Here is a 15,153-nt window from a genome sequence, read left to right on the forward strand (position 1 = left end):
CGCTACCTCAAAGGCTGACTTAGCCATAAACTCTATATATCTGTCTGTGGGGTCTCTAAGTGTTGCTACCTCAGCAAGAGGTAAGGTGGTTGTCCTGGATAGTTGAGATATGGTCATATATACCACAGGCGGGCCAGACCAGAATGCCACCAACTCTGCTAGAAACGAATACAACAACTCCATACAACAGTGTTTTTGAAAACGCCTGTCACGTTGTTCCCATGCCTTCTGTAGGACTTCTCAAAATTCCTCGTGGTAAGAAAAAGATCTAGCCACACTCTTACCTTGCCTAAAGAAACCCAATTCAGTGGGTGGCGGGGGGTCCTCTGAAATCACCCCTAGAGACGAGTCAACATCCGACACCAAAGTTTCTACCATCTTGCTCAACTTTCCCATCTGATATGGGTTTAATACGAACTCTGAGCTGAAACTAGAGTCTGAGCGTTGAGGGGAGAGTAGGTCATGAGAGGGGGAAAAAGATCTTGGACGTCGTCCCAGAGAGGGAGACCTGGGGGATGAGGAAAAGCAAGGCCGCTTGGATCTTGGCCGGGTCTGGCCATACTGCTGCGGTGTGGCAGGAGGCTCTGACTCACTCATAGCGGTCATCGGGCTCCCGGGGCGACAGCCGCTATTGGCAAACACTCCACAACAGTAACCAGCTTCCTGGACAGACTGGTTAGTTTCACTGCAGACTTGGCTAGATCACGAGCCCAAGCAGGTGGGGCTATACTCTGATATACCTGTTCAGGGTACTTCTGTATTAAGCAAGCAGGGAGGTGGAGGAGTACAGGAGGTATAGTATGACACCGATTTCCTTGTGGAAAACTTATTATAACAGGATAAGCATGCATAATAAGTGACTAGTGCAGGCTGTGCCGATGGGCGTACATGGTCTTCTCTGAATTCTGACATAAGAGCCAGAGATAGTGGGAAAAAATGACAGTGAGCAGTGCTTTAAGAAAAGCTGCAGAGGAGAACCATCAGCCCCCAGATGTCAGCAGCCTATCCTGTCGGCAGTCCCAGAAGAGAAGCCCTGTGTCGCTAGTGTCCATTATGCTTCAGTGAGTGCCAGAAGCAGGACGACGCAAGTGAGTGTCCCATGCAGGCGCGCGCCATCTTTAAACTACTGCCACGCGATATAGCACCACCGCCGGAAAATGAAGGGCTAAAGGACCGGGTGCCGGAAAGCGCTGCTGATAGGACAACACATCCGGCTACGTTGATTGGTCATCCATCAGGTCTACCATCAATGAAATAATGTATGCAGTTTAGCTTGTGATATATTTGTTTTAGGTGAATGACTCAGTTCAATAAAGTAGAAAAATAGTGGGGCCCACTTCTGGTGGAGTAGAACTGTGAAAGGGTTGCATTTGCAATATCGATGCTAAAGCGCATCAAATGAGTGCAGCCTAATTCTATTTATTACCAATGCAACCTAAAATGGAGTATGCCAAAAAAACAATAAAACACAGAATTGGCCTTATGGAATTAGGCCGCGGTCAGTAAACTGTAAATGTAGGTCTAGCTCTATTAAAGAGACCTCTGTTTATCCAATTACCAGTGTGTGAATCTACATGTTCTTCCGTCAGAATTAGAATGAGGAGAACTTGATAGAAAAGGGTCAAAAAAAATGTTTGACTGTCGGAAAATCCAATCTAAAGAGGGCGACTTATTATGCAGGAAAATATTCTAGAACGTTGGCTGACTGCCCTGCAGGTTCCGAACCATCATTCCCGTCTCATTCATCTCTGAAGGGGAACAAGCAGATGAGAGGATATTCTGCTGTGTGTGTTAAAATATATTCATTTATACGCTGAAAAGTTACCATGTATGAAAGACCTAAGCCTCAAAAATAGTCACTAACTAAAAGACTCAAAATGAGTCGAATTCCACATTTTAATGCCTTTTCCCAGTAAAAAGTGATCCGGGTATATTATTTTTACAGTATTCAACCTTATATATCCATATGACCTGGGCATACTTTAAAACAAGTGCTTTACCAGTAATAGTAAAAGACGATTTACCTGTGAGATTATTCTGAATTTCCAGGTTACCATTCACGGATGACACTTCTGAAGGACTCGGACATTCCTTTACGGGACAGATTATGAACCACCTCTTTCCCGTATGCAAAACTAAAGAAAAAGATCATCATTTCCACACTGTCCATTTCAGAAGAAAAAAAAAACAACTAAAATTGCTGTAAACTTCATACCGTTCTGCTGATATACTGGAGTTTTTGCAGGATTGAGAGGATTTTCCTTTGGGGAAAAAAAAAAAAAAAGGTAAAATAGATTAAAAAAGAAAAAAAAAAAAAAGGGTCCACTAGATTTAAAAACAGAGCCAAATAAAAATCTGCCCAGACAGACGTGGTCCCCGATTCATCAGCATTGTCTTTTTTCATGGCAGTCTTGATGAAGAGTGCACTGGAGTAAGATGTGCCCAATTAAGAGGCCAGCACCTATTAATGAATTTGGTGCATCTTTCAGCTCCCGTGCACCACTGCAAGAAACAATGTAAATTACACCACTTTTTTTGGCTTAGATTAAGATGAATTTGTTGCCCATGCCTCCTCTGGCTGACTGGGATTGGAATAAAAAGGCCAAAAGCTGCAAATTGTTTGATGAATTATACTGTCGAAAACTGATGAATCTTGTCCATGCCAAACATATCCATTTGAAAATACCTATTCTTAAGTTTGCTTTTTTTTTTATAACAGTAATGGGGTTACCGAACACCCTTCTTTTCTAAATCTGGGGTTAAGGTGCAGTTGACTTTGAGTAGACAGTCTCTTGCCACGTCTTGTGCAAATGTCCGATTCTATGTTGGAAGGGCTAGGGTCACAGGAGCATATATTCTCCTCATCCGAGAGAATCAGGCCAATTACGCAAATCACACTCTGATCAAACCCTGATCAGAATCAGAGTGTGATCCGATTCTCTCAGATGAAGAGAAGATGGAAAAATGTATTTCTCCATTCTGTCAATGTGAGGGCATCTGACTGCACTCAGATGTCATCCGAGTGCAGACTGAGGTTTTCCATTGACTAATTGATTTGCATGGCGGACTGCGATCCAAATATAGGATCAAACTCGGGCATGCTGTCAAAGGAAAAAGACACCTGGCCTATTTCATAGAATAGGGGTATACCACCTGTTGGGCATGAACAACACCTGCCAGGAGGCCACCAAGGCAATATCAACAGCATGTCTCACCTCCCAAAGCAGGCATGAGAGGTGTTGAATAATCCTTTAAGCTGGCCATACACATAGGACAACGGTTGGCCAACGGCTATGTTCCACAATTACACAGGAGGCATGTTTGGTCAGCAAAGACGGTGGTAGTTTACACAAGAAAACCTTTTCAGCAGCAAATATTTTGGGGGAAGAAAAAGTAATCATGTTAAGTCCCCATACGCATATTTTTTTGTATAATGCGTATGGCCATTCTTGCCAAGAGTCCAGAATTTGTTAGAACCGTACGGTTTTTCAAAAACAATCCTGGCAATCTTAGGGCTTTCCTAGTCTAAAAAGTGGGCTACCTGTGGTTTTCTCAGGAGGCCTGGAGAACAGACTTAAATCTTTAATTTCTGGTATGTCATGACCAGCTTTAAAAGAGCCCTTCCCCTACAGCAGACTCTTATGTTATGCCAAGCAGGTCTTGGTCATCACTACCAAATTTCCAAAAACTGGGTGGTCCAGTTTCTCATTTTCAGTTTGGATGAGGCCAAAATTGAATGTTCAGCAGAAGGTTGGACCAGATGACCCTGGAGGTCCCTTCCAACTCTACCCTTCCATGTTTCTATGTCTGTACTGAACGAAATGGAAGCAACAGAAGCTTATTAGTGTTTTAACTAGATCAAATAGTTTTAGATATTTTTTCTATACCATCATCCAAGCATAAAAGTCTAAGGCCAAGCAGCAATTGTGTTTTCACACACGCGCTAAGCTTGGCAGGTTTACAACACATCAAATGGCACTAACATATAATTCTGTAAAAAGATTAAATGTCCAATAAAATAAGAAAAATCTGCAGTGGACATTTAGGAAGACATGAGAATTATGCATTGCACATCCTTATTCCTTTGTGGCCAGACTTCCAATAAATTACTTTGCAATAAATCTGTAATTTATGCGGCTGCAAGAGGAAGGTGCTGACAGCCGGGGTGGACAGCAGTCAATTTCTTGCCAGGGATAGCCGTCATGTCACAGACATGTCTCTACTAATCCATGACTGAATGCACCCAAAAAGAAAAAATGTGCACTGTACCTCCCTCATTTCCACCCTGAAGGAGTCGGTTTGCTGAGGACTTGCCCCTTGATCGGAGCTTCTCTCCCCTTCTGCATCCTCACTCAGCATGTCCTCCGCCTTGTCAATCACATCCTTCATCTGCTCAATGAAAATCTCTCTCTCGGCCTGCAGTATGAATTCATTTTCCACCTGGAAGCATACGGAAATATTAATGCAGGAGGCAGCGCTGTTACAATAGAAAGCCACAGTTACAAAGCTTACAATTCTGAAGTAAAGAGATAACTCAAAATGCTGCGATCCTACAACACTCCATGTGCTAAAACGTCTATTATCTGTGCAACCCAGCAGGAACATCCGCTGCCAAAACGGAGAAACTACGGCACATTGTATCCCCTAAAAACAACGTAACAGTTAAACCGTACAGCACAGTCGTGGTTAAAGAACAAACATATGAAGTGCAATAAGTAACGGTTGCCAAAATTATGATGTGGGCACAGAGGTGTGCAAAAAAGATGCAAACATTTCTCTATGGTGGTCAACAGATGTCCATTTCTGGTCCTCCGCTAGATCAGTTTCCGGAGAAGATCAAGCTTCGCAAAAAAGATACCTTCTCCCCAATGCAATAAACACGCCAAGCATGTGTATGTGTGTATGTGTGTATGTGTGTATGTATGTATGTATGTATGTATGTATGTATGTATGTATGTATGTATGTATGTATGTATGTATGTGTGTATGTATGTATGTATGTATGTATGTATGTATGTATGTATATTAGGGCGCAGTTAGACGACCGTATACATCGGAATGAGATCGGAACGCAGTGCCACCTGCATAGAAATATACAAAGCGGTCACACTCTGGTCTGGAGAGCCACCGGCCGGTGAGTTCCGATCTAGTTCCAATTTATACATCGTCTGACTGGGCCCTTAATAGTTTTATCAGCAGGGAGAAGGAAATAAGCTGCTGCTAAACAATTCTGCTGTCAAAGACATAAGCCACTGACTCCACCGCCAAAGGATCAGGCATGTTGAAGTCCTTTTTTCTCTGACATTTACCATTGGAGGAGAGATAGGACACCTCCAACACCCATATGTATAGGATGGCCAGCTGGTCCTACCAGGATTTGCAGGTTCATCAGGTTTTATCTATGGCTACATTTATAGATTCAGCAGAAATATAATTCTTGGATTAAAAATAGTAAATTTTAGAAGATCTTCAAACCCACCCAGTTATAAAGGTCATACTCAAAATGTAATCCATTCCCATTTAGTTTGCAAGACAGCATTAATTAGCGCCACTCATCCATGAGTTAAGCAATTAAGGCAGTGATCGATTTCGGTTGTCACTTGGATATGAGAGCAAGAAGGTCAACTTATTGGGATGTAAGGCCACATTGCTGAAGGCACAACACAAATGTTAATAGAACCTTACATTAAACTTGTAAAAGGTGCAACTAAACTTTAACATTTTTTATATATCTTTTTTTGCTCCCCTAAAAGCCATGTTGATCAATTTGAAGACCCCTTCTGATCACTCAAACCAAAGGACAGAAACACTCAGCTGATATATGAGCCAGCACATAATGGTGTGCAGGCTTAAAAGAAGTCCACAGCGAGCACATAACGGTCTACAGTGGTGGACTATAGTGACCATACCCATTGCCTGAGCCGAGCACTTTTTTCCGGTGAGCTAAGCATCTCTAGCCCCCTCCCAAAAGCCAATAAGATTTGTAAAACCTTTAGCTAGACCTTAAGTTTTAGAAACTTTTAGCCATAATAATATAACCATTGCAATATCCCCATTCAATTTACCATGTATGTAGCAATCTCCTCTGGCGCGTCACCATCCAAGTCAAATTTAAAGGTTACCATTTTATGGTTATGTGTTTCTAGTTGACATTCTACCATTTTGTCTCCAAGGTTAGACACCTATAGGAAATATCAAGAAAAATAGATAACAAAACAAAAACACACACACACACACGAAAGAAAGGCATCAACTTACAAAATGTGTGGTTGCATTACTGGGCAACTGTGTATAAAAGGAAAAAATAGTGACAATTTCCATAAGATTATTGTTCATGTAGTTATTCTAAAATTCAGCAAAATCTTGGAAGTCAATATATTAGCAATGATCCAGTTTCACACATACCACTCACATTTTACACTCTGTCATACAGGTTATCATTTCATGATATTGGGCATGGTCTTACATTGAGAATGGTCAATTTGGGTTTATTGGTCTTTTCCTGCCGAGAGCGAGTGCGAGATGACCTCCGGTGATGTTTCCTTGCTGGTTTTCCATCTTGCTTACCGCTACCATGGATGCCCTCATACCCATCGCTCATTTCTTTACCAGATGCCGCATCAGAGCCTATAAAGCTTTAAGAGGAGACATAAAACTGTGCGTGCTTAAATACACTTCCCTCAGCTAAAATTCCAAACAAAATGTAATACAATTAGAATTTAAAGAAGCAGTCCAGCTATTTTTTTCCATCCATGCACCCACCACCTGATTGTCCATCACACTCAGCACTCCATAGTATACTGAATTCCATACAGTTCATACCCCTGCTTTTTTTTTCCTTCAACCTCCATCTTTATTCACAGATTTCACCTTACAATTTATTCCTCTATACGGTGCTATAAATCCTATGATGTATCTGCACAGCACCACATGACTCGTTCATGCCAGTACTATCTGTGCCAGCTGTAATAGCACTGTGAACATCGTTCCCCTCATTTTATCTTAAATAAGGTAATATATTTTAAGTAAACGGTCAGGAGGCTAAACTAATCTCTTGCATTATAACTGTGACAGGAGCTGTCCAATTATCATCAGTAATGGTGATAGGAGTTTCTGTCCTCAATGTGGGTAACTTAAAGGATATAGTCCATGCAGTTTCATCATACAGGAAGCTATGGTCACTAAGATTGTGACCCCCTGCAGAGAACATGAAGATATGTAATTCAATTACTAAGGAGAAGGAAGATCTCAAAGGAGTGGTCCGAATATAAATTAATATACATGCTAAATCTCTATCTATTCAATGCCATGATCTAAACTATTTTCTAATAAAAATTCCCTATTCTACCCTAACTACACAATCTAACTGCTTTTCTTTTTTTTTATACTTCCTTTTTGATGACGCTTCGTTTGAGAATCCCAGTGCATGCAAACAAAGTCATCAAGGGGGCAGAAGATGCGGTCATTTCTGCAGCCTCTGTGACCTCCCTGAAACGAAGAGTCATCAGTGACCTTCATTTCAGGGGTTGGGTAGTCCCTGTGTGATGTGCACTGTGTGATGTGCACAATGACAGTGCACTCTCTCGCCGGCTCAGATCAGCTATAACGATCTTCTTAAAGGAACTGTTTTATTGATCCAGTAATATAAAAGGCACAAAAATGGTTGAACACGACAGTACAAAAATTAAAAAGGCAGAAAAGAAATATCTGCTGTGCTCACAGGCAACATGTTTCAGACCTCCACGATCCTTTGTCAACCATGGCTTGACAAAGGACCATGTAGGTCTGAAACATGTTGCCTGTGAGCACAGCAGAAAGTTCTTTTCTGCCTTTTTAATTCTTGTGCTGTTGTGTTCCACCATGTTTGTGCCTTTTATACTAATGGATCAATAAAACAATTCTTTTAGGAAGATGTGATTGCTGGCTATTGTTTGGACTTTTGCTATTACTGGAGTATTTTTCCATGCAGGTGAGCGGATTGCTCCTTTTTCACACTCACTTGTCACAGCTTTGATTTGAAGCCAGATGATTCTCATGTAACATTGTATCCTAAAAGAAAAGAAATAAAAAAAAAAAAAAAAGTAAAAAAAAAATTATAAAAAATTGTGACACTATAAAAAAAATGTTAGACCAAATAGATCATTTAGGTTTTAAATTACAAGGTAAAAATAAAAAATAAAGCACCTCTTGACTGGGATCTGTGTACTGCCGGATGGCTGAACTCGGATGTTCAGCAAAAGTTGCCTCAGTTATGGCATGTGGGTACGATACTTGTGCAAGTGGATCTTGCCCTTGCATAGGAGGTGGAGTCTCATTTGGGAGATGCATAGGTGGAGACATCACCGATGCAACCGGCATCATTGTTATGGGAGTGCCCAAATCCACTGAATACTGCGGAAGACCAATGACCTGTATAATACAGGGGGCACATATTTAGATTATGTCACTTTAAATCCAGAAACACAGCCTCCTAAACAAATATTAGTAGCAGGTATAAGAATGAAAAAAAACACACCATAGACTAAAAATAGTGTAATTCCTTACAGAAGTTACTTTTGTAAGTCCATACCTCACTGACCATTTGCACCAATCCCAAAATTAAAACTCCTAAATGCAATTGTTTGGTAAATTAACAGATCTTTAAAATGATGATGTGTAATGGAAATAAAAAAAAGATACCAAAACAAAAAAGGTAAAAAAAAGATCACGCATGCCAAGTATCAGCATATGTATCTTTTGTAATTAAAAGGGGATGTTCAACCTATGAACCATTCCTGACGTGCACCTTTCAGTAAAGGGTTTGCCATGTACAGTATGTAAAGTAGTGGTACATTTTGCATCAGTAGTTGGTAAACTTTAGAATAGGGATTAATCGGGTCATTCAAGGTCTGTGAAAAAGGGGTTGGGAATCTCGGAGGTCCATCTCAAATGATAAGAGGCGCTAGGAGGTGCATAACAGACGACCTCGCTTCCTCCAAAAATAAATAACTAAAATATCCAAAAATACTAACTACCATCACTGCCATCTAAAGTCAATGCCTAATGTGTATCAGTGTAGTGGACTTCGGGAAACGCAGATTTATTTTTTAGACACATTTTTAATTTCCACCCTGCTCATCTTTGTAAGTCAGTGCCACTAAGGGATGGGAGTTCTAGTGGCCATAAAGAGGTAAAAGCCCTCTAAAAAGTTAACACTTCCGGGCTATTGCCCAATGCCTAAATCTGGCACTGAAGGGAAGGAAATAAATGTGCAACTCAAAAAAAAAAAAAAAAATCTAAAAAATAAGAAAAACCGAAAGGCAAAAGTGGTCAGTTAAGACTAGAAACAAAATGAGCCACTACGATACATTCTGATGCTTGTATCCACATCCCCATGTAATGTAAGCATGTAACACATACGACTGACATGTTCCAACAAATAAACATGCCAGTATGCCCTTTCTGAAAAAAAGGGCATCCTATGTGTATGACATTATTTTCCTCTGCTGTACTGTGATCTCTCGGACCTACCGATTGTGTCCTTGCCCATGCCCTTGTATTCGAAAAGAGTTGGGCATCTTTTATGGTTTCTTTTAGTTGACACTAAACAGAAATTATAGGGATTTTACAAAGTATTACCTGGTTCCCAGCCCCAGATGTAGTCTGATCGGGAGGATGGGTTATGCTCGGATGATGTGACTGAGGAGGAAGTGGATGGGTTTGCTGTGACACGGGCGGAACACTTGGTGAGTGATGAACGGAAGGGACATCACTCTGAATGATCTGTTGAAAGGAAGCCTGGTACGCCTGCGTTTGGGGATTCATTGGCAGCGGTTGTGCGGTTGGCAATCCAGACCCACCAGGGGGAACCACAGCTAATAAAGGGACATGAGCCACCTGTATATTTTGCATAAGATTTGTTTCATAAGGTATCACCAACTGCGGATTGACTATTAGCCCTGTTGGCGGCCCTGCGGGAGTCACAGGAAGGTTGGACATAACCACACCTGGAGGGAAATACTGACAGGGAGCAGGCAGGGGAGTGATACAGACAGCAGGTAAGTCAGAGAGATTGGCAGGGAGGCTCTCGAATCCTGTTAGAGGAGTAACTGCTGGAATGAGAGGATACGGAGGAAGCTGAAAAACAATGCACAAAACAAAAAAAACACAATTATTGCACATAATCCATCATAACATAACTGCAATGAAAACTGTGTGCTTCATTTATAGCCAAGGCAGGCTCAGTGGATAAATGCTACTTGGAAATGCAAAATTAAAATTTACAAAAATACAAAAGCATTAAAAAAAAAAAAAAAAAAATACGGTACTGTATTATTAAGGGAGTTGTCCACCTCTGGGAAAACATTTTTCTACTTAAAGGGAATCAGTCAAAAGTATTAACCCTCCTAAGCCATCTATATGGGCATGCAGGTCATAGAAAGTTGAGTAAACTGATATCTTGATATCGGTGATCCGACTTCTTCCAGAGAAATCAATGTTTTTTCTAAATATGTAAATGAGCTGTTAAGACCTATGGGTAGTATATAGATCTCACGGGAGTCTGCTTCTGGGGGAATGTACTTCTTTCCCCTGTAGGACATTGACCAATCATAAGCAGGAAGAAACATGCAAGGGAAAGAAGGACACACCCCCACAATAGCTTAGAGAAGGTTTCTCAGTGTAAGACATATAATGACAGTCTGATCTCCTACCTGCTGAGCTGTGTGTGATTACTAAGTGTCTCTAGGAAATTTAGACCCACTAATTTCTCAGATTCCTTGATTTATGTTTTCTCAATGAACAAATCTGACACATATATTCATGCATATATTAATAACTAGATCATTTACCGAGTATTACTTCATTCTTCTCCTGTGATTATATTTTTCCCCTTATTAATCTCCCTTGTTTTTCTTATTCCTAGCTTTATTTCCTCCCCTTCCCTCCTCAAACCCACATGTTTCTTGTAATGTTCCTCTTTATCTTATAACATTTAAATTCTTCATAAAATATACTGGAACAAAGTGCCTGGAGCAAAGCAGAGATGGATATGATTTTTAGCCCTTCTTTAGCTTTCATCACGGTAGACAGTATGGTGGGAGGGGCAGTACAGTTGAGCTGAGCTTGGTCTTATTACAAACACTTCTAGCAGCGCTCTCTGACAGTGCTGTCAGCTCAGCTGTACTGCTCCCATCCTCACACTGACTGCAAAGATGAAAGCAGTTAGAAATCACAGTCAACTCTGCTCTGGGCATATTATAATCACACACAACTCAGTGGGAGAACAGTGAGGAGATCAGACTGTCATTACATGTATCACACTGAGAACTCCGCCTCTCAGATATTGTGGGGGCGTGTTCTTCCTTCTCCTGCATGTTGCTGCCTGCTCATGATTGGTCAACATAATACAAGGAGAAGAAGAACACGCCCTCAGAAGCAGACTCTCAGTGAGATTTCTGTCCTACCCATATATTTTAACAGCTTACTTACATATTAAAAAAACATGGATTTCTCTTGCATTAGACATCGGATCACTGATAGCAAGGTATGATTGTATTCAACTTTCTATGATCTGCAGGTCAATATAGAGGTCTCAGGAGGTAAGATTATTCTGACAAATTCTTTTTAAATGTATATATTTGGGGCTAAAAATCAGAGATAAAAGAGTTATAAAATCTCCCATTGGACCATCAGAATGAGCTCACTGACAAATTCTCAGATAACCCAGTATGGGATAGAGCTAATTTAGTAACAAAGAACATATAATTGGTGGAGAAAGGTTGAACTTGATGGAGTTGAGTCATTTTTTCAACCTATGTAACTACAGTATATAACTCATTCTGTAGGCTATAGAAGGAAAACAGTGCTAAATTTTTAAATAAACCCAATTACAATTTTGGCCAAAAATAGAGCATTAAAGAAAAACAAAAAATTGTCCCCAAAAGGGAACAACCCCTTAATACAATTCAAATAAAGTTGCTACTTTTGATTTAGAAGGATCATTTATACATGTGTTGTAAAAAAAAAAGAGTAATACCCGTTATTGGTGCAGCAAGAACGCCTCTCCAATACATTATGGTGTACCTTGGCGTGACTGCAATCTTTCACAAAAATGCCTCTTGAAAAGTTCAACTAGGAAATCGTAGCATGGTGGAGCATGTAAGAACAGCAACCATGCAGTATTTAAAAGAGAACCTGTCAGTACCCATAAGTACAAACCTACACCAGGGGCAGATTTGAGTGTGGCTCTGGTAAACTTATAAGCATTATGAGGTTGGAAAAACATACTTTGAAAACAGCAGTATGTCACTCCTTTCAGTCAAGTGGGTGGTGCTGTAATGAGGACTAGTCAATGTCTCCCTACAGCTTTTACTGATGTCCTGCCCAAAATCAGCTTCATGTGTTGGACAGCATGTCAATGAAAGCATAGTGGGCACGCCAGCAGCATGAAGACCGTGACTAGCCCCCATTACAGCACCACCCACTTGATTTTAAAGAGTGTCACAAAGCTGTTTTCAAAATAATTTTTCTGTATCATAATAATATTTATAAAATTAACCAAAGTCACACTCAGGACTGAAATACCATATTGTATAGCAGCATGACCCAGGTTTAGGTGTCTAAATGTCACTGGCTATCCCTATTAGGCCAAAAGATAACTAATTGAAATCAGTAAAGATATAAAGTCATGTCCTAAAACCAGGAGTTTTAATTTTTTAACAAGATATGTAAAAGAAGAATTTGCAAACTTTTTTTCAAAGAAAACAAAAACTAATTTGACAAGAAGCAAGTCTAAATAGAGCTTTAAAAAAAGGGTGAGCAAAAAACAGCAAATCTATTTAACCAACTGAACGCTATAAACCCGAAAAACATAATACTGTTATAAATTGCTACCTGTAAGACTCTTCTGGCTTCCTGCAGCCACCACTAGATGGAGCTTTGGAGCTAACTGTGTACGGTTATATTAATGAGGTCAATATAACAACAGTATGCGGTTTGCTCCAAAAGCGCCCTATAGTGGTGGCTTAAGGCAGCCAGCATGTTTTATGTCCAAGCAGGCAAATTAGAAAAAAAAAGATCTGAGACCACTACCAAGATATATTAAAAAGGTAACCGATGCAAAATAATTAAAACTATTTAGAAATATATATTTAAAAAAAAATGGTGCTCAGGTGTGGACTCTTCATTAATATTTTAAGGCATTTCCTGTTTTATTACATTTTCCCCCATCTAAAAAGGTTAGCTGTGAGGCCAACTGGGGAAGTAATGCCATAAGTAACAAATATGGGAGGGCACACACTTACTGGATATGTGCCAGAATGTAAGCAATATATCGATTTGCCTATACCTATAAAATGGCTATTCAAAGTTTCTATTATAAAATTAATAATTTGTACATTATAGGGAGAAAATTAAAAAGACAGGGTTTCTGCTTCACAAAAGGAGTCCATACTTCTAAATGGAGATAACGTAGTTTGACGTACATTATATGGTAACACTATAGATGGCTGTACCTGGGCTGCAGGTACCTGGTGCTGCTGTAATGGTACCGTTGAGATCTGTAGAGGTTTCAGCGGTGCTGGAGAGTGCGGGGGCTGGTACTGTTGGTATGGATGGGAGGTAGGTTGCATTGGACAGACAGTCTGCCCGGCTGGAATTTGCTGTATAATAGTTTGGTGTTGAACTGTCTGCCATTAAAAAAAAAAACATGAAAAAAAAAGTTAGAAAACACCTAAAATCATTGTGAAAAAAAAATTCTTGATATTTTAGCATAGAGATGGGGAGAATCGATATGTAGGACCCGGTTCAGCAACTGGGTCAATAATCTGTGGCTGTCAAACTGGAGCCCTGTGATCCACCTTTTACTTGCCGGTATTTCACGGCTCCTCTTTTGATTGGCGACACCATCGTTGTAGCGTGATGCACAAGTGACAGTGCGCCAAGCTGTCTAAGCAAAAGAAGATGTGCTGATACTGGAAAATAGGAGGCGGGTCCACCGGAGACAGATTACTGACCTGGCCACTGGACCGATCGGCACCATCTATAGTTTTTGCATGACCTCAAACGTGAGCGAAATGCTCTATATAGATGCTCTTTACTCTGGCTAATAGTGAGGATCCTGGACATTAAATAACTTTTTACTTTTTTCATTAAGCGTGAAAGACTGGAATCAAATGGGTTAAAACTGAGCTGCCATCGGAAAGATGATGAGAAGAGAAAGCTTGAGGTTTATCGATCAAAGCGTTTCGAAGTTTCAAAATTCTTCATCAGGACAAACCACAGGGTTCTTCATCAGGACAACTAGGCTGTGGTTTGTCCTGATGAAGAAGTTTGTCCGGATAAGACCCTATTGCGCTTTTGGTCCTTCCAGTTTTCTACTCATTTTTTTTTTTCACTAAAAGGCAATAAGTGGGAGTGGTAATAACATGATGACTTAAATTGGAACATTAAGTAAAAATACAGATTATTTTCTTACCTGGCTGGATAATACCGGAGTGGCAGACCCAAATTGAGCAGGGGTTGGTTGTATAACTGAGTAAGATGTGCTTGGATCTTGGAAATGATGTTGTAGCAGTCCAGAGTGCAATGTAGAGGTGTTAGAAACCCCATGCTAGAAAGCAAATGGAAATAATTCACAATGGGATTTATCCACTCATTTTGCTTTTACGCTTTTCATACAGTAGGTGCAAGCAGAATACTAAAAACCGTAACTAACATCGCGAAAAAGGAGAAAAATGGTAAAGAACATGAGTGGTACCAGGAGCACAAATATTACCGTCCTTTCCGCCCACATTAGAAGGAACTTTCCAGTTTTACTGCGTGAGAACCCTACTAGACTAGTCAACAGATCGATGATGAAAAAAGGTCGGATCGCTAATAAATCAAAATGTGTTTATTCAGAAACATTTTTTTTTTTTACAGAACGGTTCTTAGCCGCAAGTAATTGTTTCAAATCAACGTCAAGCAAGATGGTCTTCTGTTGGATCTCCGAAGCTTTTTCCTGAGTCAGAACATGCACCCTCCTGAGGATCCTTTTAAAATAAGGTGGGCCAATCTGATCCTATCTGTATGGTTAAAAATGTATTAATGGCACAGCCAATTCCCTTTCAAAGGATGTCCAAAGGGACTACTACTACTTTGTACGTGTAGTCCAATCTGCCGGCAGCCACTTAT

At 40.3% G+C, this 15,153-nt stretch overlaps 1 protein-coding gene across 8 annotated transcripts in view; it reads right to left on the reverse strand.

The window, feature by feature from the left end:
- The window catches only part of WNK2 (WNK lysine deficient protein kinase 2), a 186,620-nt gene that overhangs the window by 49,405 nt on the left and 122,062 nt on the right, over positions 1–15,153 (reverse strand). For all 8 annotated transcript variants that reach the window (XM_073644543.1, XM_073644546.1, XM_073644545.1 and 5 more), the window contains exons 10-19: positions 14,456–14,590; positions 13,494–13,667; positions 9,619–10,116; positions 8,185–8,409; positions 8,000–8,049; positions 6,467–6,635; positions 6,066–6,182; positions 4,270–4,440; positions 2,216–2,261; positions 2,025–2,135 (exon numbers count right to left, since the gene is read on the reverse strand). In XM_073644543.1, the coding sequence (XP_073500644.1) occupies positions 2,025–2,135; positions 2,216–2,261; positions 4,270–4,440; positions 6,066–6,182; positions 6,467–6,635; positions 8,000–8,049; positions 8,185–8,409; positions 9,619–10,116; positions 13,494–13,667; positions 14,456–14,590 (1,696 nt within the window). The remainder of the gene's footprint in view (positions 1–2,024; positions 2,136–2,215; positions 2,262–4,269; positions 4,441–6,065; positions 6,183–6,466; positions 6,636–7,999; positions 8,050–8,184; positions 8,410–9,618; positions 10,117–13,493; positions 13,668–14,455; positions 14,591–15,153) is intronic.

This window comes from Phyllobates terribilis, unplaced genomic scaffold, assembly GCF_046119375.1.
Source record: "Phyllobates terribilis strain yellow unplaced genomic scaffold, ASM4611937v1 Scaffold_8__6_contigs__length_399053987, whole genome shotgun sequence".
NCBI lineage: Eukaryota > Metazoa > Chordata > Amphibia > Anura > Dendrobatidae > Phyllobates > Phyllobates terribilis.